At 32.5% G+C, this 27,445-nt stretch overlaps 1 protein-coding gene across 3 annotated transcripts in view; it reads left to right on the top strand.

Annotated features, from left to right (window-relative positions):
* The window catches only part of TUSC3 (tumor suppressor candidate 3), a 217,148-nt gene that overhangs the window by 155,879 nt on the left and 33,824 nt on the right, over positions 1–27,445 (top strand). For all 3 annotated transcript variants that reach the window (XM_081269285.1, XM_081269286.1, XM_081269284.1), the window contains one exon: positions 18,879–18,942. In XM_081269285.1, the coding sequence (XP_081125411.1) occupies positions 18,879–18,942 (64 nt within the window). The remainder of the gene's footprint in view (positions 1–18,878; positions 18,943–27,445) is intronic.

Raw genomic sequence — 27,445 nt, forward strand, 5'->3', positions numbered from 1 at the left:
AGAATTACAGGAATGTGCTACCACACCCATTAACTATCTTCCCATAAATACTCTTAACTACTCCAGTCCTTCCCTCCAGGTAATTGTGAAGCAAATCTCAGACATTATATAGTTCATCACTAATATTTTTTATTTGTTCTTCTTAGTTATACATGACAAGTAGACTGTATTTTAAAGCATTACACATACAGGGAGTGTAATCTAATTAGCATCCCATTCTTGTGGTTGTACACGATGTTTTGATTCACTGTGGCATATTCATACATGAACATAGGAAAGTTACGTGCAATTCATTCTACTGTCTTTCTTGTTCCTATCCCTCCTCTCTTCTCTTTTCATCACCAGTATTTCAGTACTTGTGACTCTTAAACACAACCACAATACTGTTATTACACACAATAATTATTAATAGTTCTTTGGTATCACTGAGTCCAAATCTCCCTTATTCTTTTTTTTTCCGTCTAGTTTTTGTTTGTATTTTTGTATCAATCAAGTTCCAAATAAAGTGCTGTGTCTGAAGTCCCAAAGACTACTCAATGGTTTTATGATTCATTAGGAGGACTCATAGGGCTTAGCATCTGATCATCCACATGGCTTGGTTTATGACAAAGACAGGACATAAAGCAAAAGCTCAGCAAAGAGGAAAGGCACACGGAATGAAGTCCAATGGAAGTCCAAAGATACAATGCGATAAAGTCCAGACACAAGCTTCTGAGAGTTTTCTCTCCAGTGGTGTCATGCAGGACTCAATTCTTGTAACGTCAAATTGTGAGGAGTGTGAAGTGTTGTCTCCTGAGAAAGCTCATTGGGAACATGGTGCCCAGGGTTTTTTATTGGAGGCTGGTCCTGTAGGCATCCTCTGCCTAGTAGGTACCAGAGTTCTGGACTATGGAAAGGAAAGCAGGCATTTGCCATAAACCATTTTGTGGAACAGTTTAGGCACAGTGAGCCTCTTCATCCCTGAGGGAATGATGGTAGCATTCCTGAAATCCAGGTTTCTAGATGCAGCCAAGAACCAACCTTTTAAGAAGGGCTTTTCGAGGATAGCAGTCCCACGTCTGTTTTCTTCACAGGTGAATACATTGTGACTGTTGGTATATCTTTAATCTCTCTTTTTAAATGTTTTTATTAGTACATTATAGTTATACATAACATTGGAGTTTACTTTGACATAACCATACATGCATAGAATATAATTTGCTTCACTTTAGTCCCCAGTACATCCCCTTCCTTTTCTTTCTTCTTCCCCTTGTTCCCCTTCCTCAACTCTACTACTTTCCACCTATACGTCTTCCAAAGAAAAAAAATATAGAGAGACTAGAACTTCATGGACAATTTTTTTTTTTTAGAGAGAGAGAGAGAGAGAGAATGAGAGAATTTTAATATGTATTTTTTAGTTTTGGGCGGACACAACATCTTTGTTTGTATGTGGTGCTGAAGGTCGAACCCAATCTGCACGCATGCCAGGCGAGCGCGCTACCGCTTGAGCCACATCCCCAGCACGTCCCTTTTATAATTACTGTACAATTTAGCATTTTAGTAGTCTCTACAACTTTAATGAACTTATATGTCTAACTAAATATATATATTTTTAGTTCATGTATCCTAAACTGAATTTATAAATATTCTACATTTATGTTACTATAAATATTATAATATATATTTACTATATGTTTGGACTTAATAACTAAATGTCAGGGATTTTTATGAGTCTAATACATACATATAACATAATTTGCTCCATTTCATTCTCCAATAACTAAATTCTTACTGCACATTTTAGCAGTTATAAAATTGTCTCCTTTCCCATAAAAATACACCAGGAACAAGAAATCCACTTGTTCTTCCTTCAAATATATGTCTTCCTTCAAAATATATGCAGGGTCACAACTACCATCAACCTGCTTTAAGCCACCAGCATCTTTTGTCTATATTGCTGCAGTAACCTTTCTCTATTCTCCTTCTTCCTTGCTCCATAAATCATGTTACTCTTCTGCTCAAAACATATGTTATATGTATGTATAATCTAAGTCCTCAAACAATGTATTGACCCTCTTATCCTTTTGTGAGCATGTTTCTGTCTTAAGACCTTTGTATTGGCCATTACTCCATCTGCCTCTTTAGTGCTTTCACAGTATGGCTAACAACCTTAATTGATTGAAGTCTGCTCAAATGCCAGATACATTCTCTGTGGTGTTTTTGCTGACTCTTCTCTCATTTAAATTGCATCCTCTTCCCCACTCAGAACATCCACAATCCCCCTACTTTGATTTACCTTTTTTTTTTGTATAGAATTTTGAACTGATACAGTATATAATTCATATTGCATTATACACACACATGTGTGCAACTTTTATGTATTAATTGTTGTTTGTCTCTCTTCTTCCAACCCAGCATACAAATACAAACATACACTATGTCTAACCTCATGAAGCCAGTCATATTGTTTTGTTCAGTATTTTATCTCAAGTGCCTGGAGATACAGCTATCACATGTTACACAATCAATAAATATTTGTGGAATAATAAATATAGCAACATTAATAGCTAACACTTCCTGAGGGGTTCCTTAATGTCACACTTTTCTAAAAACTTTATTATAACAACATAGCAACTTTGTGAAGAAGATACTTTTTATCCTCATTTTACAAATGAGGCAACTAAGCTATAGGTCAGCTGTGTAATACACCCAGTTTTACACAACTAGAATTCAAACCTAGCAGCCTAGTTTAAAATCACAGTTCCTTACTATTGGAGTATGGGACTTCTATCAAAGATGATTCTCATGCTTAGTGCTATAAATTTTGTAGTAGAACCTGAAGTTGTGTAACATATTGTTATATATGTTATATATAGAAAGTTTCTCATAAAGCTGGATTCACAGTGATACTATACTGATTGAATATAAAGATGAATGTTGGTAATTTGTAAATTTTCAAATAGTAAGTTTTACACAATAGAAATTTGCATAAAAAAATGAAGTTCTCATTTGACAGATCAGCAGGCTTAACCAGTAGTATCCATTAGTGGTTAAACCAAATCCAACACACTTCAAAGTCAAGGAACTGTCAACTAAGTTGTACTGTTCTAATATCTGAATCATTATCAGTGCCATTTTCATTTCTTAGGAAGGTTTCATTTATCATATTTCACAAGAAATTTTGTGCTATATTTCACAAGCAATGTCAAGATAAAGGCTGTGATGTCAAAGATTTAGAGGCAGTGACTTCCCAGATTTGTTCATCAGACTGCAGTGGTCCTGGTCATATAAAGGAAATGAACGGGACTGGACTTCTAAGTTGGCATACGTGAACTTGAGGGAAAGTATCATTCTTGAGACCATAAAAGAAAAGTTTCATGAGTGTGAACTAAAGCTATGTGTAGTAGTAGAATATAAGACTTTCTGTAGCAAATAGGCATGATAACAGGGCTCAGACTCAGCAGTATTTTGCTTGTATTGCACTCAGTGAAACGTCTAACAAATACTGTAAAAAGTTTATTATTAAAGAATAAACAGCTGGCCACCCCAAATTCATTATCCATGAATATGCTTAAACATAGAGAGAGAGGAGGAGGGAGAGAGAAAAAGAGAATCATGAAAACATTAGCATGAATACTAGAGTATTGTGGACATCCATATTCATAGGTACATTAAAAAAAACAAAAAAAGAGAAAATATGGTAGGTCATCCATCTAAGAGAACATGATCATTTTTAAAAAACATTTGATAGCCATCTTTTTTATTCCTTAATATTCCAATGAGTGTCAAAATATGATCTGTAGCAGAAAATTAATCACAGAGACGTTAAATAGCTTTTCTGGAGTGAGGGAAATCATTCTATTTACTGGTAACTCTAGATGAGAGTTCCTTAGGCTTATCACAAATAAAAAATATTTGGTAGCATGAAATGAGTAACTTTATTTTTAACATAGAATGATGCAAATTTAAACTACATAAATTTCCTTGCATTTTAGATTTATATTTATAATAATCTTATGAAAATATTAATCTTCCCTGATAGTTACTCTTTTTCCAGGATAAAAACTTTTAAAAAGCACACATTTTTATTATATTTTTCATATATACCTTATGTGACAGATCTACAAAAGCATTTGAGCTATAGGTTTACATTATAGACTATCTCTTGTATTAAAAGCTATTCAATTGGATTTTCAAATGCTGAAGAATATAACAAATAATTTTCCACTTTGGACTTTTTATTAAATTAGTTACAAAAGAAAATTCTGTGAAAGTAATTACAATATGCATTTCAAATTTTGCTACTGAATAAAATGAATCCCAATGTCTAGAAATATATTAGCAACAAAATATTAATTACTGAAATTACTTAGAAGGTTAATCATAGGACAACCTTTTACACTTCTACTTTATACTCAAGGGAAGCTTTCTTAGTCTTGTTATGTTGTCATATTTTTGTTCTTTGAACATTTATTTTGAAAGCACAGAGAACAAGGTGTTCTAATTGCTTATATAATCAGCTTTGTTCATTAGCTAAAAAGTGCTTCTCTCTATAGAGTTTATTCCCAACCGCTGTCTCATCTAGTGTCTGGGGCCTAAGGTTGTTTGTGTTATCCTAGGAGTTTTCCAACCATGCCATCTATGTCTTTACAGGCCGACTTTTAAGGAAGGGCAGTTAATTATGAACTATTTCAACATATTCTGCTTAGAGTATCTTCAGTATTGGTTGATTTTCTTCTCTTTTCTTTTTTCTTCCACTTAAAATACATAGATTACCAGTCTTACTGATACTGTAATTAGGGAAAGCTCATAAGGATAGAGGCTTCTACACTTTACCATCTAAACATACAACTTAGAGAAGAGTCTGAATGACACCAAGCATTCCCTTCATAGTCTTGGGCTGCAATTACAGAAAAATTGAATTTCTCGAAGTCCCTGGTTAGGAGCTACTAGCCCTCTATTGGTTCTTCCATTTCCAGTTGGTTCAGTTTCTATAATTTTTACCATGTCTTTTATAATGTCCTAGAGATTCTCAAAAAACTAGATAGGATAAATAAAATACTTAAGTTCTGATTTACTGATTCACCCTGATGTTATTTGTAGGTTACAAGCCTAGTTTACTTCATGTAGGTTTTTTTTTTTCCCCATGTTGTTAGGGGTCAATTTACTGTCAGCACTCTTAAATTAAATCTAAATTACTGCAGTTCCACTAGGAATCCTTTTATTGTTTAAACACACACAAACAAAAAAAATACTAGGAAATTGTTTCACCTGAATATATGCCTTTCTTAAAGGATTTGATAAGATTACAACATTGCCTCTTCCTGCACAGCTTTCTGCTAAATGTAGTTACATAGATATGGCCTGCAACTCATCCACAGTGCAAAGTTCTAGTCCTATCACAGACCATACTGTATTAGAATATTCATATATCGAATCTGAGAATCTGTTTTATAAACAAGTATATCAGGGAAGTTTCATGCATAAATAATTTTCAGAATTCTTTTGAGATCTACCAACATAGTTTTAGTGATCAACCTTTTTAACCCTCAGTAGGATAACAAAATTTAAAGAAAACTTCTTGGAGCATAGCTGGGGATTTAACATGCCTCAACAGGTCATGTGATAAGTACAGCTTGAAAAGGGCTATCTTAGACAGCTTTTTTGTTACTGTAACAAAATATCTGACAAGAACAACTTAGGAAAAGATTTATTTTGGCCTACAATTTCAATTCATAATCACTTGGTCCAATCATTTGGGCTTGTGGTAAAGCAGAACATAATAGCAGGGAGGGTGTGGAAGAACAAAGCTGCTGACCTCAGGGCAGCCAGGGAGAAGAGGGAGAGGGAAAGAGGGAGGGAGAGAGGGAAGGAAGAGAGAGAAGAGAGTGTACCTGACTGACTAGAGCTCTCATGAAACTGTCAATTTTCAACATCTTACCTCTGTATATCACTGCATTGAGGAAGTCTTTAGAGGAATGTACATCGTAACAAGGGCTAAAAGATGTCTCCAAAATTTCAAGTAACAAGAAAGCAGTGGCCTACTGCTACCAGATAACAAAATCAAAATATATTGGCCAATAAAGAAGCTTATCTCTGTTTTATGACAAACTGTTTTATTTTGTGTCGATTATCATCATCATCATCATCATCATCATCATTATTTTAATTAAACCAATTATTAAATGAAGTGCTAAGAAATTTCTAGTAGAACACATGTATAGCTTTTGGGGAAATCAAACATAGATGGGTTCTTTGTCAACTGGATATAGGTAATAATCTGTTTATCTCTCTTTCTTCAAGCAAAATCCAGAAGGACTTACCCTAGCTATTTTATTATCTGTATTACAGCTGCCATTTGCTGTAACATTCTACTTATAATTAATCCTGCCTCAGAGAAGTTGATGTAGCTTGATGAATACAAAGTCCCAAAGGACAGAATAAGAAACTTGCAAATATCAAAAAATAGAGGAATCTTTTATTGGAATGTAAGTGAGGGATTTTGGCTTATTTTGTACAGTGACAGTGGTGAACCAGGATGCTTGATTTCACTACAGCTTTAACAGAAGCCTACCTACTGTCTCGTAGGTGGGCTTTCCTAATTCCCTTTCCTAATTCCCTTTCTCCTTTCTTCTCACTTCCTTCTCTCATACTGTTTTCATCATTTTTTGTATTTTTTACTAAAGACTCAATTAGTTGGTTCTACCTTAAGCAAGATTATATTATGATACAATGAGAAGTTCCTAGGGTGTCTTTAGAGTATTTTATTAAGGCACAAACAAATTAAGATAGTCTGTATTATACTAATAATTTCTAAAGTATACTTTCCTGAATACTAGTATTCTAAGAAAGAAATTGAAAAGGAAATAAGAAAGATTATTTCATTTTAGTATTTTGGGTACCTTGGCACCGAAAAGAGACTCAGGACTAGAATGCTGTGACTACATTTCTACTAGATGATATATGAAAATTTTATCATATTTACTTAGAATTAACCTGTGATTTGCCCCCAAATTCATATGTTGAAGATTAATGCCCAACATGATTTTGTTGGAGATAGGGTCTTTAGGAAATGGAATTAAATAAATCATATGGAAAAGGCTTTTGTTGGAAAGGATTGGTGACTTTATAAGCAGAGCATCCTCCTACCCGCACTCCTGTGTTTACAAAGAAAACGCCACTGAGCACATATTGAGAAGGTGACTATCTATCTTCAGCCCAATGGGAGCCCTCACCAGACTCCAGTCCTGGGGAAACCTTGACCTTGGACTTTTCAGTCTCCAGAACTGTGAGGAAGAAAATTACTATCCTCACTTCCTTTTTTTCTTCCTCTCCTTCCTTCCTTCCTTCCTTCCTTCCTTCCTTCTTTCCCATCTTTTCTTTCTCCTTTTTTTTCTTTCTTCTCTCCTTCTACCATTGAACCCGGAAACTACATCCCCATTGCTTTCCGTTTTTTTAATTTGAGATACCTTCTTGCCACTTAGCCGAGAGATTTACTAAGTTGTTGAGGCTGGCCTCAAACTTGCAATCCTCTGACCTCAGCCGCTTTAGTTACTGGCATTACAGGTGTGCCACCATGCCCAGCTAAATTTACACTCTTTAAGACACACAGTACTGGTATCTTGTTTGGGCTATCCAAGCAGATTAAGATACTTGATAAACACAGTTGATTCTGTAGTACTCAGAAAAGTAGTACTTTCATTTTGTGTAGTCCTTTGAGCAAGGAAGCTAGGGTGTTTTTACTGGAAAATCTTAAACATCAAAGATGAATTTCAAAGACCTTTAAGTTTATTTGAAAGCAGTAAGGCAAGGAACCCTTGAAATTCTTTTCTTTTTTTTCACTTGCTATTGGAATAATTTCTATATTTGCAAAGATACAAAATCATATATTACATAACTGAGATATTATTACTTAGAGGATTTTCTTAGGTTTCAAGAATATACTACCCTCATATTGGCAGGTAGTGAAACAGTGACTAAAACACGCTGAAGGGATAAACGCTAGTATTTTTTATGATGTTTTCAAGGAGGGGTAAAAGAAATGAAAAGAAAGAATTTACAAATTATTTTATACTGATTGAATAAAACTACATGAAAAGATTGGACACAAAGAATTCATGTAGATAGTGTGAAAGATAATCAAAGTAGTGTTTCTGATAAAAGCTATTGGTTCTTTTTATAGTCATATTTTAACATTAAAGAAGATACCAAGTGTGTTTTGTGGATTTGACCTTGAAATGAAACAAACTGTCATTTGAGTAATACCCAAGAATATTAAATTTTAGTTTCTTTCATGTGCATTTTCTTGATGTTACAAACAGTTCTTTTTTAAATAATTACATTTTTTTTAAATGACCAGAATTAAAAAATTACATCCCCTGGGTTTGGTTTAAGTATATTTTTTATTCTTTGTTGTTAAGTAACTTGTGCCAAAGCAAATAGATGCCAAAGTGTATTTTATCAATGAATTAGGGAGAAATAGCAGTTAATTTGAGCTCTACATATGTACTTTGTCTTCAGAAGAGCTGTTTTCTGAGATATATATCTAAATAGATAGATAGATTGATTGATTTTGTATTAACTAATGGATATTGATTTTACCATCTATGAGTTCTATGATTAAGATAGAATAAATTTTTTAAACTCATATGATAGTCTCCAGATCCATCCATTTACTGGTAGAATGTCATAAAGTCATTCTTCTTTGTGGCTGAGTAATACTGCATTGTGTATGTATACTAATAAAATTGACTCCATAGCTTAACTATTGTGAATTGTGCTGCTATAAACATTGATGTGGCTGTGTCATTGTAGTATGCTGATTTTAAATACTTTGAATATATACTGAGGAGTGGGATAACTGAGTCAAATGGTAGTTCCATTCCTAATTTTTTGAGGAAACTCCATACTGCTTTCTAGAAACGATAACCTTTTTAACAAATGGTGCTAGGAAAACTGGAAATCCATATATAGTAGAATGAAATTTAACCCCTCTCACTATGCACAAAACTTAACTCAATTAGATGAGTGACCTAGGTATTATGCCAGAAACCCTGCACCTCATTCAGCCTTTTCCCCTTTCCTCATTTCTCCCCCTATTCCCCTTCTTCTGTGTTGTTTATTTATTTATTTATTTATTTTTTAATTAGTGCTTTATAGATATATATATAAAGGTGGAATTCACTGTGGTATATTCATATATGTTTGTAGCATAAATTTTTCAATTTAATTTCATTTTTCAGTCCCTCCAGCAATTTTTGAGTGTACCTTTCCCCCCACATCCTCATCAACTTTTTGTTACTTGTATTCTTGATAATTTTCATACTATCTGGAGTGAGGTGAAATCCCATTGTATTTTTAATTTGCATTTCTCTAATTGCTTAAGATGTTGATTATTTTTCATATATTTGTTTAGGTATTTCTTCTTTTGAGAAGTGTTTGTTTAGTTCCTTTGCCCATTTTTTCTTCAATTTAATTTTTGCTATTAAGTTTTCTGCATTCTTTAAATATCCTGGAAATTAACACTTATCTGAGGTGTAGCAAAGATTTTTTTTCCCTTTCAGTAGACTGTTTCTTCATGCTCTTGATTGTTTTTTGAGCTGTGAAGAAGCTTTTTAATTTGATGCCATCCCATTTATGAATTTTATTTCACTTCTTGCACTTTAGGAGTCTTGTTGAGGAAGTTGGTTTCTAAGCTGACTTGTTCAAGTGTTGGGCCTACATTTTTTTCTAGTAGGTGCAGGGTTTCTGGTATAATACGTAGGTCATTGATCCAATTTGAGTTGAGTTTTGTGCATAGTGAGAGTGGTTAAATTTCATTCTTCTATATATGGATTTCCAGCTTTCCTAGCACCATTTGTTAAAAAGATTATCTTTTCACCAATGTTATATTTTGTGTCTTTGATAGTATGATAGAACTGTATTTATGTGGGGTTATCTCTGTATCTTCATTCAGTACGATTGATCTACATGCTATTTTGGTGTCAATACTATGCCATTTATGTTACTATAGCTTTGTAGTATAGTTGAAGGTCTGGTATTGTAATGCCTCCTGCTTCACTCTTCTTGCTAAGGATTACTTTGGCTATTTTGGGTATCTAATTTTTCCAAATGAGTTTCGTGATTGCTTTTCTATTTCTATGAGGAATCATGTTGGGATTTTAATTGGAATTGCATTGAATCTGTATAGCACCTTGGATAGTATGGCCATTGACAATATTTAGTATGTCTATCCCCGAGCATGGGAGAACTTTCCATCTTCTAAGGTCTTCAATTTCTTTCTTTAGTGTTCTATAGTTTTAATTACATTTATGACTGCTTACTGTGTTTTAGGCCAATGCAAAGGTTTTGAGTTTGTTATATGATTCACTTTTCATATGTTTTTTATTTCTATCAAGCAGCTTAACAGTTTGAATCCTAGAATAATTTTTTGAAGGTTTCACTTATTGCAGACATAAGACAAGAATACCACTTAAGGTATTTTTAAATGGCCTATTAGTGCATTATAGTTACACATAATACTTGGGTTCTTTTTGACATAATCTATATGCATGCAATATAATTTGTTCCATTTCAGCCCCAGTGTTTGCTTTTTCACTTTCCTCATTCTTACCCCTATTCCCCTTCTTCTGTGTTCTTGTCTTCTTTTTAATTAGTGTTTTATAGATATAAATAAAGGTGAAATTCACTGTGGTATATTCATATATGTGTAGCATATTTTTTTCAGTTTAATTTCATAGTTTCTCCTTTCTCTGTCCCTCCTTCTTCCCTCTCTACCCTGTCCCTATACTAAACTGATCCCCCTTCTATATTCATGGGTCCCTCGCCCTGTCTTTTCTACCCCCCCTTATTTTGCTCTAGCTTGCATGTATGAGAGAAAATATTCATCCCTTCACTTTCCTAGACTGGCTTATTTCTGCTATAACTTCATTCTTTTTTATGGCTGAGTAAAACTCCATTGTGTGTGTGTGTGTGTGTGTGTGTGTGTATGTATGTGTGTGTATAGATGTGTATATGTATGTGTATATATATATATATATATATATACACACACACATACATACACACATACACACACATATATATACACACATATATCCCTATATGTATATATGTGTATGTGTATATATGTATCACATTTTCTTTATCCATTCATCTGTTTTGGAGTACATAGGCTTGTTCCATAACTTGGCTATTATGAATTTCATTGCTATAAATGTATATGTGCCTGTATCCCTATAGGATAGAAATTGGATAGGTATGTCTTATTGTAGTTCCATTGCTAGTCTTTTGAGAATTCTCTGTACTGCTTTCCAAAGCATTATGCTAATTCAAAGTTCCAACAACAGTGTATGAGTGTATCTTTTTTCTTATTATCCTTGCCTGCATTTACTAGTATTTGTATTCTTTATAATAGACATTCTGACTGGAGTGAGATGAAATCTCAATATAGTTTTTGATTTGCACTCTTCCGGTTGCTAGAGATGTTGACAATTTTTTAATGTATTTGTTGGCTATTTGCATTTGTTCTTTTCAGAAATGTCTTTTACCCATTTATTGATTGGGTTATTTGGGGTTTTGGTGTAATTTTTTTTTTGAGTTCTTTATATACCTGGATATTAATCCGCTGTCAGAGAAGTAGCTGGCAAAGATTTTCTCCCATTCTGTGGGCTCTGTCTTCATGCTTTTGTTTTCTTTCCTGTAAAGAAGCTTTTTAATATGGTGTCATCCCTCTTATTGATTTCTTCATTTTAGTTCTTGAGTATTAGGGGGTCTTAGTAAAGAATTGGGGCTTGCCACAACTTGTTCACCGTCTATTCGTCTAGCAGTTGCAAAGTTTGTGGTCTAATTCCTAGGTTTTGATCCACTTTGAGTTGACTTTTATGCAGGGTGAAAGACAGGAATCTAGTTTCATTCTTACACATATGAATATCCAGTCTCCCTAGTACCATTTGGTTAAAAGGCTGGGGTTTTTTTCCAACATGTTTTTGACACCTTTGTCAAATATGGGATAACTATCTGTTATCTACGTGGGCTTATTTTTGTGTCTTCTATTCTATTGGTCTTCATGTCTGTTTTGATGGCAGTACCATGCTGTTTGTGTTACATAGCTCTGTAGTATAATTTGTGGTCCTATATTATAATGACTTCAGCATAACTCTTCTTGCTCACAATTGCTTTGGGTATTTTAGGTCTTTTGTTCTTCCAAATGAATTTTAGAACTTTTTTTCTGCTTCTGTGAATAGTGTAATTGATATTTTGATGGTTATTTCACTGATTCTTTATAATGCTTTTGGTAATATGGCTATATTTATGATATTCTGCCTGTCCAAAACCATGGGAAGTTATTTCCATCTTCTAAGGCTTTCTTCAGTTTCTTTCTTCAATAGTTTTCATTGTTAGAGGTCTTTCTCCTACTTGGTAGGATTTATTCCCCAGTTTGATTTTTTTCTTTCTTTTTTCATAAATTTTTGAGGTTATTGGGAACAGGACAGTTTTCTTCATTTCTCAGTAGATTCATTATTGATGTCTAGGAAAGCTATTACATATGAGATCTTGTATCCTGCTCCTTTACTGAAATTGTTTCTGGTGTAGAAATCTGTCAAAGTGTTTTGGGATCACCTAGGTATACAATGATGTCATCAGCAAGCAAATATAATTTGACTTCTTCTTTTCCTTTTTGTTTCCCTATAATTTCCTTCTCTTGCTTGATTGCTCTGGCTAGAGTTTCAAGAACCATGTTGAAATAGGAATGGTGAGAATGGACATTCTTTTCTTACTCCTGATTTTTGAGGAAATGTTTTCATTTTTTCTCTGTTTAGTATGATGCTGTCCTTGGATTTGTCATATGTATAGCCTTTATAATGTTGGTAAGTTCCTTCTATCTCTAATTTTTCCAGCATTTTAAATATGAATGGGTCCTGTATTTTGTTGAAGGCTTTTTCTATAGCCATTGAGAAAATCATAGGGTTTTTGTCATTCATTATATCTATGTAGTGAATACATTTTTGATTTGTACATGTTGAACCAACCTTGCATCTCTGAGATGAAACCCAATTGATCATGGTATATAGTTTTCTTAATGTATTTTTGAATGCAGTTTACCAATATTTTATAGAGGATTTTTGCATCCCTACTCATCAAGGATACCAGCCTGTGATTTTCATTCCTTGATATTTTCTGGTTTTTAGTATCAGGTATTTTGATTAAAATCCACTTATCAAACCACTATGCTATTCTGTTTCCTTCATTTAATCAGTATCCCTGTCTGATTAGAGATTAGAAACTCTAATTCAAATTATTGAACTGACCAAGTAAATAACTAGTTTCTCAAATTGAATGGTTGTTATCAACACTAAAACCCAAAACTGGTAAATTCATTTCATTACAGTTGCTCCCTATTCTGACAACAAACTATTTAATCACAATGGCATTATTATTTTCACAACAATAAGTGTTTAAGGTAAATTAATGAATATTTACTAAAAGCACAATTTTCAGATATTATCAGAAAAGCAAAACATGTTGACAGATAACATCTTCCCAAGAATTTAGGAATGAATTAAGTGGAGTGAAATTCCTTTCATCTATTGATATATGGTATAGTTAGTTTAATTTTTTTTCATCTTGATTCATTCTTAGCACTGCTACTACGAGGTATGAGGTATTAGAAACACTATATTAAACAAAATATACTGTTTTTATTTTCAAATATGTTACTTGAAGTTGAGAAAATATTATTATCTATACATATACTTTCATGTCATGCTGTGTAAAACTTTATTTAATTTTCATTGTAAGTAAAATTAGGCTTTTAAGTTAGCAGTCTTATAAAATGATTTAGGAGCCATTTTTAAATTTTATTTTGGCTCATGTATGTTGTGAAATATTCAATAGGCTGGACAAGTAAAGAACATTGTTATACATGTTCTGTTAGAATATTTGTCTCTATGAAAAAATTTATGTCTATCAAATGTCAAAGACTGCTGACATTTTCTTAACTATTTATTTGATCTGCAATTGCCATTGAAAATACAAATTAAATATATTTTCTTGAGTAAGTCACTAATAGCCACTGATATTTCCTCATTCATAAGATTTAGTAAAAGACAGGAAAAGAATGTAAATGAATGTTTTGCTTTAACTATAAAGGAATTCATTCCTCAATATTCCTTTTTCAAATAACTTTGAAGGAACATGAATTTGTTAAATACAAATTTTTTAAACTATTTTAAAATTATAGAGCTTAGTTTAATCCTATGTGAATTAGACGATTGCTTTAGGTGTCCTCATAAACGACAATGATGCATGGTAAGGAAGACATCTAAAATGCTTATTTGTCTTTACTGCTCTTATGGTTGCTTTCATGACTTTTAGTATTCACAGTGTCTTTGCTGCATTTTACTGTACAACAGTAGTTTGAGTGTGTAAGCTCCTTGAAAACATAGTTGTTGTTATTTTTCTTTTCTCTAAGTGCTGGATGCCCATTGCCTAAATTGGTGCCTGATACATACTAATTACTCAGTAAAGATTATCAAATGAATTCTGGTTTATTAAATCCGAGAGTCTTGGGATATCTGGTCTTCATGAGATTTTGAAGACTAAAAAAGATGAATGAGTCCTTTGGGTATAGACCAAGGAGTGGGATAGCTGGGTCAAATGGTGGTTCCCAAATGACTTAAAAACAGCATACTACAGGGACACAGCCACACACACAATTCACAATAGCTAAACTGTGGAGCCAACCTAGATGCCCATCAGTAGATGAATGGATAAAGGAAACGTGGTATACATACACAATGGAATATTATTCAGCATTAAAAGAGAATAAAATCATGGCATTTGCAAGTAAATGTATGAAGCTGGAGAATATAATACTAAGTGAAATTAGCCAATCCCAAAACATCAAATGCTGAATGGTTTCTCTGATTTAAGGATGCTGATCTATAATATGGTGGGAGGCCAGTGGGGGGGGGGGAGATTAAATGAACTCTAGATAGGGTAAAGGGGAAAAGGGAAGGGAGGGGCATAGGGGTAGGAAAGATGGTGGAATGCAATGGTCATCATTACCCTAAGTACATGTAAGAAGACAAGAAAGATGTGACTCTACTGTGCATACGGAGATATGAAAAATTGTGCTCTATATGTGTAATATGGATTGTAATGCATTCTGTTGTCATTTATAATAAATTAAAAACATTTTTAAAAGAATAAAAAACCTCAAATCAAAAAAAGATGAACGAAAGTCAAGTATTAGTACTTGTTTATGAATATCATCTTTTAAAAATTTCAACTTAGTACACAATTCATCTGTGACAATGTATTTCCAAATGTATTTGAGCTTGCTTATCCAATGTTTAGAAAATGGAGTTTATTTAAGTGTTACATGCTTAATTACTTTTGATTATTTACTATAGGGAGTGCCAGGTACTATACTAATAACATGATAAGACATCTTATTTAATTTTTAGTACTTTGAGAAATATTCTCTTATCTTTTTAAAGATGAGATAATTAAAAAATAAAATCAATCAAAAAATAAAAAAGATGAGATAATTGAGGTTAAATTATTTGTGCTAGGTGACACATGTAGTAAATGGCAAATTGAGGATTCTCCAAAGCTGCTCCTTGCTACAGTCTTATACATAAAAGAAATAAGCTACAAGAGTAATAGATGAGTTTTGGTGAAATAACAAATCCTTAGTGAGATAAGCCTCTGAGGACCAAGTATGATTTTTTTTTAACCTAGCTAATCTTTTCAATTGGAAAAAAAGTTTGTAAGTTCTGCTTTATTGTGCATTACATGATAAAGTGGTATTCTCACATGTGAAAAAAAGCATTCAAGGGTTTTGAGCAAAGTAATTATAGAATTTGCTTTCTTTTAAACTGCTAATTTGGAAGACAAAATATAGGGTAGAAACAGAATAACAAAGAAGGCTTTGCAATAGTTGAAGCAAGAGATGATGATAGTTTGGGCTTTATTCCATAGGCTTCTTTGACACTTTTTCCTAGAAATGGCAAGAAGTGTTGAATTTGGAATGAATTGTGAAAGTGGGGGCAACACTATTTTCTGAATGATTGGATTATGGGGAGGGAGGAAAGAAGAAAGGGAAAAGATGGGAGACAAGGATAATTCCAAGGTTTTGACCTAAACAACTGGAAAAATCATATTGATGTTTCCTGAAATAGCAGAGAGAACCCGTTCTGGGATAGATATGAAGACAGACCAAAGTTTATGTGGCCATTTTATTGTTTAGACTTCAAGGTAAAGACCATGAAACTAACAAATAAAAATGGGTGTATGTCACCCTGGATATAAATGTGAAAATCATCCATATAGACTTGATAAATTACAGCCATGAGATTGGGTGAGAATATGAGGGAAGAGTGATTATAGAGAAAAGCCTTAAGTGGAATTCTGAGACTCCAGAGAATTAGGAAGGGAATAGCCACAGGGACTGAGGAAGAGGAGCCAGTGAAGTGGGAGAAGCAAGAGCGGTATCCATTGAAGACATGTGAAGATATGAACAAAAAGGAGGAAGTAGTCAGATGTGACCAACTTTTCAGATAGAGTATGTCAAATAAAATTGAGAAATGGCTATAGAATTAGGCAATGGGGAAATCCATTGATAACCTTGACAAAAGCATGATCAGAGAATATCTTCTTTCTTAAAACAAGAAAGTGTGAAACAATTCACTTAAAAAAGTCTCAGTTCTTCTCTAAATTTTTAATTCTAAGATAAGTGAAGTATCTTGCAGTTTTAATAAAAATGTAAGCATATTATCCTGTACTATTAAATCTAGATATTTTAATTATATAAATAATTTTAACTCCTTTATTTGTCAACATTTTATTATCTGAATGCCAGGAAAGCTTTAATATTATTCTTCTTCATGTTTGTTGTGTTCTTGGTTTTCAAAGGGCTAAAAGGGTATGACCTGTGTAGACAGACCCAGGTTTCAGGCCAAACTTCACTAATTATTAGTTGTACCATTGTTTGCAAGGAGTTGTATTTCTTCTAATCTATTTCCTTGTTGAAACAGGTAATAACTATTTTAAAACATAGTAGATACGATGAGAACATATGTGAAGTGTCTAATGAAATATTTAGCAAATAATAAAATAATATAGTAAATATGAGCAGAGATTATGAGTCACAGAGACCTAAGTTCCACCCCAGAGCTTACATATACTATATGTGAAAATCAGGGGAACCTTCTTGACTCTCTTAAACCTTTGTTAACTTATCTCTAAAATTGATGTGATCAAATTACCTACCCTATATGGTAACTAGAATTAAATTAGATATTTCATGAAAAGTTCTTAGACAAAATGAGTGCTCCATAAATGGTAGCTGCTATTATTATTTATACTTATGGGTCTATTCATTATCCTTGCTATTATAGTTATTCCAAGAATAAAACCTTAGTCTTAGTTCTTAAACTCTGAGCTTCTAATCATACTTGATATCAAGTATAATTTATAGTGTTTGTATTTCTTTTGTTGCATGTTTGTTTTTCTTAATAATTTTATTGTTGTCTTCCATTAGTAATATTAAAAATCTTACATGGTTAGTTAGCAGCTAGTTTGTCTTTTTTAAGTTACATTGGTCATCACTTGGAAAATCTAAATGGATAGAGTCAGAAGAAGAAATATGTATGATAGGATTCTTTAGAAGTTACATGAGTGAATCAGAAATGGCTCTAAGCCATTTTGCCTAAAACTGTGCTTAAAAATATCTGAACACATCTACAAAGGAGGAAACTGATTTATTGTTGGAAAAATTAAAAATGAAAACGAAGGATGGTATCAATCAATAAACAAACAATAGATTTTACATAAAAATAATTAGATAGCTTTGATGACAAAACTCAGACTTTTTCCTTCGAAAGACCACAGGAATCATCTCAGTTCTTGATTTAATTGATGAAAGAATACAAAATTTATGAGTGATTTGTTGTCTTGTCCAGGGTTAAGTGCTGGAAGAATAATTTTCTGACTCCAGTTTAAATACTCTTCTCATTAAAACACAGTTAGTTCCAGTCAGTTATTGTTATAAATAAAATGAAGGAAAATATTGAGTAAAAGAAATGTTGAAATGACACAGTGAGGCAGTGCAAGTGATGTAAAACTTGAGGATATTGATTTATGTTGTAAGGTGTTCTATTTTTCTCCAGTAATGTTTTATAAGTTAAAAACCTAGAAAAGGACTTTTGTTTTAAAATAATTTTGTTTAAAACTATAATTAAAGCAACTAATTATCATTGGAAAAATTTAATGGCAGAAATATTTGGGGAATTAGTTTAAAAGCAAAAAATTCTAAATTGAGATTTGTGTGTGTCAGATTTTCTGTAATTAAGTGGTATTAAATACATATATGTAAAATTCTTCCTAAGTGTAGAACTAAATTATGTATTTTGAAATAGGAAAAATTCAGTTTCAATAATTTTACTTTGAAAAAATGAAATGCTATCTTGAAATATGTGCATTTTATGAAGCTAACTCCTTATTGTGAAACCTTTAGTAAACTGGAAAAGAGTAATTTGACAATTTTTGAAACTTATTTGAATGATGAAAAATCAGCAATTTTATTTACTATAACTTGTAATCTTATGTCATCAAGTAAATTTGTGTCTGTGTTTGTGATAAATCTTTTAACAACTTTACATTTATATATAAGTTTACTCTTTGTTAAATTTCTGTCTAAGGTTTTTAGTAATATCATCAACCAACATTTTCATCTATTTCAAGTTAACTAAGAATTATTTTTATTCAAAAGAATTATAAACAAGGACTTCATTAGTGGGTGTTTATATTGTTTATCTTCATGACATGAAACTCTAAAGTAATTATGTCTTTTTCCCAGATTGTTAATTTTGTTTCTTTTTCTTGTTTCATAGAGCTACATTCATGGGAGCAGCCAGGCTCAATTCGTGGCGGAGTCACACATTATTCTGGTACTGAGTATCCTTTAATACAACTGATGAATTGAAAAGGGCAAAACAAAGCTGCATACTGTCAAGTTGATTTTATTTCTGGCAGTAAATATCAAGACTTTTAAAAGATATTAAATTTTAAACTTTATGATTAGCTTTCTAATTCCTTTGCTAATTTCCTATTACAGTGTAATTTTATTGTTATGCTGAATCATTAACAAACTAATTTTCTTTTTTCTTCTTCTTTTTTCAACTGACTTGAATCAAAAGTATTGCTTTTATTCTGCCTTGACTACTACTGGCTAGATATTTAGTTTGTTTATGTGGTTTTCACTGCAGGATCCCTGTGACATAAATAGCATAAAAAATAAGCAGTTATCTTCTATGTTCTGTATGCATTAAGTGAAATAGCACACATAAAACATTTAGTACTCATAAAACACTATTTTGTTTAATTTCCTTTTTTTCTTTCATCTTTTTCATTCATAATTTTACTAGGTTGCAGATAGTATGCATAAATACATATTTGTTGTTTTTTTTTTCTTTAGCACCTAACAAGGTATAGATGACCAGAAGAATATTCCATATATTTGTAAGAAATGTAGCCTGAACTATCGATCACAGTGTTACTTTTTTAAAAATTTTTTTAGTTGTTGATGGACTTTTATTTATTTGTTTATATGCAGTGCTGAGAAATGAACCCAGTGCCTCACACATGCTAGGCAAGTGCTCTACCACTGAGCCACAACCCTAGCCCAATCGCAGTATTACTGAAGTATTTGAAATGTTTAAGTTTTTCCAGAGGAGGATTTATTGAACCCTTCTAATCATGTACTTTACAGGATAATGAAAAAATACTGTTTTAAGACTGAACTTTAGAAATGAAGTTTGAGGAGATTCTAAATGTCCAGTTTATCCTCTGGAAGCTAAATGTTGTGTTTCTGAAATTCATCTAGAAAACATTATCATCTTTTTCCTCTGTGTAATTTCTCAAAATTTTAATTTTTCCCATCTTAATTTCCATACTTGGATGCACACAGAGAATTAGGTATATCTACAGCTGATGCCTTGTTTGAATTACCTGTGCACATAGGATATCAAAATTGAGAAACTTCCATGATGAAACTAAAAAGAACAAACCTAAAATTCATATGAAAGCAAAGGAGACAATGAATAGCCAGCCAAAACAATCCTGATCAAAAGGACTGAGGCTAGAGGCATCATAATACCTGATTTCAAACAGTACTTAAAACAGAAGTTTATTCCAATGGAATAGGGAGCATAGAAATAAACCTCATATGGCTATAGGTATATTATTCTTAACAGAGGTACCAAAAACATACACTGGCAAAAAGTCAGCTGTATATAGGGAATTGAAACTAGATCCCTCTCACAAAAACAACTCCAAATGGATCAAACACCTAAAATGTAAGTCCCAGAACTTTGAAACTGCTCAAAGAAAACAGGAAAAATCCTTAAAGACATAAGCAAGACAACAGCTTTCTGAATATGACTTTAATAGCTAACTGAGTGTAGTGGCTAATGCCTCTAATCCCAGCAACTCAGGAGGCTGAAGCAGGAGGATCACAAATTTAGGATCAGCCTCAGGAAATTAGCAAGACCATAAGGAACACCAAAAAAAGTAATAATCCTATCAATAATTGAGCAAATGAACTGAACAGACACTCTCAAAAGAAAAAAGTACAAATGACCTTTAAATATATGGAAAAAATACTTGATTTCTTTAGCTATCAGGAAAATACAAAACTATTTTGAGATTCTTGCTATCATCAAGAATATACAAAATAATAAGACTGGTGAGAATAAAGGGGAAAAGAAACCCCTGTGCATGGTGTGAATGTAAATTAGTATAGTCACTATGTAAATCAACATGGTGGTTCCAAAAATAACTAGAACTACCATATTATCTAGCTATTCTACTACTGGGTATCTGCCCAAAAGAATTAAAGTCAGAATACTCTATAGAGATAACTGTATAATTCAAAATAGCCAAGTCATGGACTCACCCTAGGTGCCTGTCAGAATATGCACAATAGAGTAATATTCAGAACGAAATGGCATGTGTTCCCTCATTTGGAATCTAAGGGAAAGAAAAAGTCAACATGAAATAACAGGGAGAAGAGAAGGGCATTAGGAGGATCACAGTTAGGGGAGTAGATATGATATTTGCATATACTAATATTTGTATTATATTTCATAGTATATTTGCATATACTAATGAAATCCATTGTTCTGTGTAATTAAAAGGCATTGATTTAAGAGAAAAAAAAAGAGAGAGAGAATTGTTCCACGGTAGAGGAGGCTAAAGACACATGACAACTTAATGGAATATGTTATTCTGGACTAGATTCTATAATAGAAATTTAAAATAAAAATAAAGTCACAGGGGCTAGGGCTGTGGCTCAGCAGTAGAGCGCTCGCTTAGCACATGCCAGGCACTGGGTTAAATCCTCAGCACCACATAAATATAAATTTTAAAAAAGGTATATTTTAAAAAAGCTTTAAAATATAAAGTCGCAGAGGATACTATTGGATAAACTGACAAAAATCGAATGTGTATGAAATATTAGTAAAAGGTTTTATGCCAGTGTTAAATTTACTGAACATGATAAATAAGTACATAAAGTAATTTTCCCAATATACATTGGAGTGTTCTCTAAAAAAAGAGAAAAAAACTGTGATGATGAGTATTTTTTTGCTTTAGTTTTCCCGTAGATTGGAATTGGAAATATCTACATTTGAATATACATTTCTCATATTTTGTAATCTTGTTTAAACAGTACTGTATTTCTAGACTCCAACTTTAATATGGTAAAAGTTAGTGTTTTTTTGTGTATAAGAGGAGCCTTAAGTGAGAAAATGAAATATATATGAACATGTCAGTTTTCCTCTTTATTAAATAATAAAGGCATAGCCTTATTTAGCCTTTATTTTTTTTAAAAGTTTGTCTATGAAAATACATTTGTGCTAAAACAAATGGTAAGAAATACCGAGTATTTGTTGCAGGTAAATTGATTTATGTTAAAACAAATGGTAAGAAACACCAAGTATTTGTTGAGGTTAAATTGTTTTAAACTCTTATTTATGTTTTTTATTGTTTCATTTTTTCATGTTCCCTAATTTGTTTCAGTCCATGGACTATACTTTATCCAAAGTAGCAAGTCTATTAAAACATATCAGGAATACCTAGCAATGAAAAGCTGTGTTGAGACTACTATTCCATTGTGTGGCAGGAATTCGCCAAAGTTTCATTTCACAGATCATTGACATCAAGCTGAGATTTAGGATGCAAAGACATTTCACAAGCAGTATGAAGTGTTCAATGTATATATTTAGCAGGAATACAGAAAAGAATTAAAAGTCCCAGTTTTCTATATGCCAGCGGTAATTATTTGCTTTATTTCTCCTGTGTATTTTTATTTTAGAGATATAATAGATATATAAAGAGAAAGAAAAAATTCTTTTAAAACCATGGACTTATTAATATTATCAATAAATGTTTAAAAAACGCCATTTTATGGTAATTTCTTATTTTAATTTCACTTGAGAAAGTCTACAGGTATTTTTTAACTTAGCACGTTTTAAAAATTTTACATGTATATTTTATCTGTTAGTGCAAAAAAAGTAAATACCAGATGGTTAGTTTGTATTTATCTGTACAGAATGTTTCTGCCTTTTGGTTTCCTCCTTCTAATTTGGTAAGTCAGATCATTAGATGCAGTTGCTATATACAAAGTTTTGTTGTAAAAACCTAAGGGAAAAGAGATGAAGTTTTTTGGTGTCATTGGTTAGAAATTCATATTTAATCTCAGTAAGATTTTTCTTTTTTATCAGTAGTGTTTTTTTCTTATTGTGTTGTTTTTATCCTTTTTAAATAATAATTCTAAGTATTGTATAAAAGAAAATTATGACAAAAGAATAATGAAGTATTGCAGGAGGCAGCTATAGAAGAGCAGCTTGCTGCCTAGAGAAGTTTGACTAACTTTTCAGCTCTGTTTTGAAGTGCAAAAAGGAGACTCACAGAGGAGTGCAATCAGTGCAGAAGTACATATTGAAATTTAGGTGCCTTATTTATTCATTCATTCATTCATTCATTTATGGTACTGGGGATTGAACCCAAGGGTGCTGAAACCACTGAGTCACTTCCCCAGCTCTTTTTAGTGTTTTCTTTAGAGAAAGGGTCTCACTGAGTTGCATAGTGGCTTTGAACTCGAGATCCTTCTGTCTCAGCCTCCTGAGCTGCTGGGATCACGGGTGTGCACAACCAAGCCCAGCCCCTTATTAATTCTATAGAATGTATTGTAAGATTGTAACCAGAGTGCCCTGTTAAACTTTGATGTGGAAAGGTAAATAGTGTCACATCTTTTTTCCGTTCAAGCAGTCAATCACGAAGGTTCGTTCTAGTAATAAATTGAGGAGACAGAGTTCAAAAAAGAGAGCAGAGAAATTGGGAGGTACTAACAATTGACTGTAGAGGAGAAACTTAAATAATGATGAGTGACTCAATTACTCATTGAAAGGAAGAAACATCGAAACTTGATGGTATGTGTTACAAGTGAGGTTCATGAATAGGAATAACATGACTCAGGAATTCAGAAATGTATTGGATGATAGCTTTACATTAACAATCTTAAGAAATACAGGAGGAAAATAAGGCATGAAGAGAAATAAGCCTAACAAATTCTTAAGTTTAATAGGCTTCATATTTGATGGATGAAAAGGGTTTACTTTGTTTAGAGTGCTTAATATCATAACGTCAATCAGTTGCGTAGTGAAGAACTTAAATTTTTCAACCCATTTTTTGTACTCATATTTTCCCAGTAGGTCAAAATTTTTGTGGTGAACAGGCCAGTGGTAGTCTTTCAAGATTACAGTGTAAGTATATTTATTAGGCATTTCTAAAAGATTGTTTCCCTAAAGATATAGTGGATATGTTTGTATTTGTTTAGTTAGTCTGTCATATTACTGTGCAAAGTACCATACCTTTTTGCATTACAAAATGAACAGTTTTTTTTTTTGTAGAGCATAAGTATGTAAATATAAATACCTACATGTGAGCACCTGCTAGCCACTGAGGTATAAAAGTTGCCAAAATTTATTGACAATGTCCCTGATGTGTGTGTAAACGAAGAGATAGTTTTACAACAAATAATGATGCAAATTATTTATTTCAATTTATGTTCTTAAAAAAGCTTTCAAATGTCCCAGATGTGATAAATCTCAGGGTTAAGATAATGGGTCTCAACTAGAATTATTAAATTACAGTCATATGATTTTTGAAACTATAATTTCTTGAATTAATATGTATATGAAATACATTAGCATATAACATTATCTATACAATATTTTATATAATTTCACAAAGTAGGAATTTTGAGCTATAGTGATCACATGGGAAAGCAGGATATGCTTTAGGTTGTAGAATCTTCTCAATACAAAACTTCATATATGACTTTTAATGAGATAACTTGTTTTTTTACTAAATGTACTTACAAGCATGGCACAGTAGAATAAACAAAATTGCAAGTAGTGATTTGTTTTTATTATAGAGCAACTTGTTTTCACAATTAGAGGAATATTTTCAGAAATGCATTATTTTATTATCTTAAGTATCTGCAGTTGTTTCTATCAGTGGATAAGAAGGGTAGTGGTGGGTAGGAGAAAATTGTCATTTAAAACTTTATTTAATTGTATATCCTCCTCTGAGAAGTGTCTGTTCAGGTCCTTGGCCCATTTGTTGATTGGGTTATTTGTTATCTTATTGTCTAATTTTTTGAGTTCTTTGTATACTCTGGATATTAGGGCTCTATCTGAAGTGTGAGGCGTAAAAATTAGTTCCCAGGATGTAGGCTCCCTATTTACCTCTCTTATTGTTTCTTTTGCTAAAAAAAAAACTTTTAAGTTTAATTAAGTCCCATTTGTTGATTCTAGTTGTTAACTCTTGTGCTATGGGTGTCCTATTAAGGATCAACAAGTACATGAAAAAATGCTCTCCATCTCTAGCAGTCAGAGAAATGCAAATCAAAACCACCCTAAGATACCATCTCACTCCAGTAAGATTGGCAGCCACTATGAAGTCAAACAACAACAAGTGCTGGCGAGGATGTGGAGAAAAGGGTACACTTGTACATTGCTGGTGGGACTGCAAATTGGTGCGGCCAATTTGGAAAGCAGTTTGGAGATTCCTGGGAAAGCTGGGAATGGTACCACCATTTGACCCGGCTATTGCCCTTCTCGGACTATTCCCTGAAGACCTTAAAAGAGCATGCTACAGGGACACTGCCACATCGATGTTCATAGCAGCACAATTCACAATAGCTAGACTGTGGAACCAACCCAGATGCCCTTCAATAGATGAATGGATAAAAAAAATGTGGCATCTATACACAATGGAGTACTATGCAGCAATAAAAAATGACAAAATCATAGAATTTTCAGGGAAATGGATGGCATTAGAGCAGATTATGCTTAGTGAAGCTAGCCAAACCCTAAAAAACAGATACCAAATGTCTTCTTTGATATAATGAGAGCAAGTATGAACAGAGCAGGGAGGAAGAGCAGGAAGAAAAGAGTAACATTAAACAGAGACTTGAGATGGGAGGGAAAGGGAGAGAAAAGGGAAATTGCATGGAAATGAAGGGAGACACTCATTGCTAAACAAAATTACATATAAGAGGTTGTGAGGGGAATGGGAAAATAAACAAAGAGAGAAATGAATTACAGTAGATGGGGTAGAGAGAGAAGATGGGAGGGGAGGGGAGGGGGGATAGTAGGGGATAGGAAAGGTAGCAGAATACAACAATTACTATTAGTGCATTATGTAAAATTGTGGATGTGTAACTGACGTGATTCTGCAATCTGCATTTGGGGTAAAATTGGGAGTTCATAACCCACTTCAATCTAATGTATGAAATATAATATGTCAAGAGCTTTGTAATGTTGTGAACAACCAATAAAAAAAAATGTAAAAAAAAATAAATAAAAAATAAAACTTTATTTAAAATTCCAAATTATAGTGAATGTTCATTGGTCATAGTTTTTCCCACTGAATTAAGATATGGTTTATGTCTGCCAGTGTGTGTAATGCATATGAGTTCTAGGATCAACTTTGTTGTTAACTGTATAAGCTTTGACCTGATAATACTGTACTTTAATTCTTCACATTCTTAATGTTATGGAATCACAAGAAGATCACATGAAATAAGTATCAGTTGGAAATAAGAGTATTGATACAAAAAACAAAAGTTTTACTCACAATAATTTTTAAATATTTTAATATTTACTGTTGCAAAAATCACATTGCATTTCCTATAAGATATATATTTGTTTTCCATTTATTATGAAAGAATTTCATTCTGCATTTGTTTCCAATTTGTGCTAAAGAGCATTTCTTTATTTTAATGAGTATATCTAAGGAGAAGTATACTATAGAAGAAAATTAATGATGAATGCAAGTTAAAGATAATTTTAGATTCTTAAGTATTTTATAATGTGCTAACATTTTTTTCAACATATGTTCTCATTTATCTTTAAATTGACAAAATCTCAATTTTCTTCCTAAAAGCAACAGTAAATTTACCATAATATGCAATTGAGAATGAATTATAATGAAATGTAGATATATTTGTTACTAGTTCTATAGGATGTATAATGCTTCTGTGGGTTGTATGTAATTCACACAATACCAGTTTATTTTATGTAGATATCAGTATTTTGACTTTTAAGCAGTAGGACAATGATCAACAGGATCAGCAAAGGAAATGTGGAGTCTACATACTAGTTTAAAGTCTATATTGTCATAATATTAGTAGAAATGTGCAAACCAGGTCATAAACTGGATCATTGGGGGGTGGGGGGGTTGGAAGGTTGAAGTCCTTTCTCATATTCTCTTTTAATGTTAGGACACTTTAGTTAGGTAAAGTTAGATAGCTATACCCATCAGTCTAATGGCAGAAAAGAATCTGTTACTCCTCAGTTTTCAGATATGAAGCGACTTTCATTAGTCATTCAGCCTCTCACCCATCCTATAAAAAATTCTACCTACATATTAACCCTGACAGATGATGGTTATTTAGCTGTTTTTATCTAAAAATACACATTTTTATTTTTTATTAATTAATTATTTTATTTTATTAATGCAGTATTTTTCCAAAATAAGTATTGTATGCCAGTTTGGCCAAAAATATTTTAGTTGATACAGTAGAACTAAGCTAAATTAGATTCTCTACTCTCAACAGCCTTAAGTTAAAAAGATATCTGTAAATAAAAGAGAATGAGGTTTAGCAAGTTTAAGGCCACTGTATTTTAATTTATATATATTAATTACAGCCAGTAGGTTTAAAATAGGCTGGCTGTTCTTTTCTCATTATGGGCTAGAAAACTTACTTTTGCAAGAAACTTCAGGAAGAAACAGTGCCTGTTTGCTGATCCTACAGCTAACAGCATATTTCACTTCTGGGTTGTACACAGCCTGTAACTCCTGTAGTTTAAAATTCCTACTTCAGGACTGG

This window comes from Spermophilus citellus, assembly GCF_964194105.1.
Source record: "Spermophilus citellus genome assembly, chromosome: 16".
Lineage (NCBI taxonomy): Eukaryota > Metazoa > Chordata > Mammalia > Rodentia > Sciuridae > Spermophilus > Spermophilus citellus.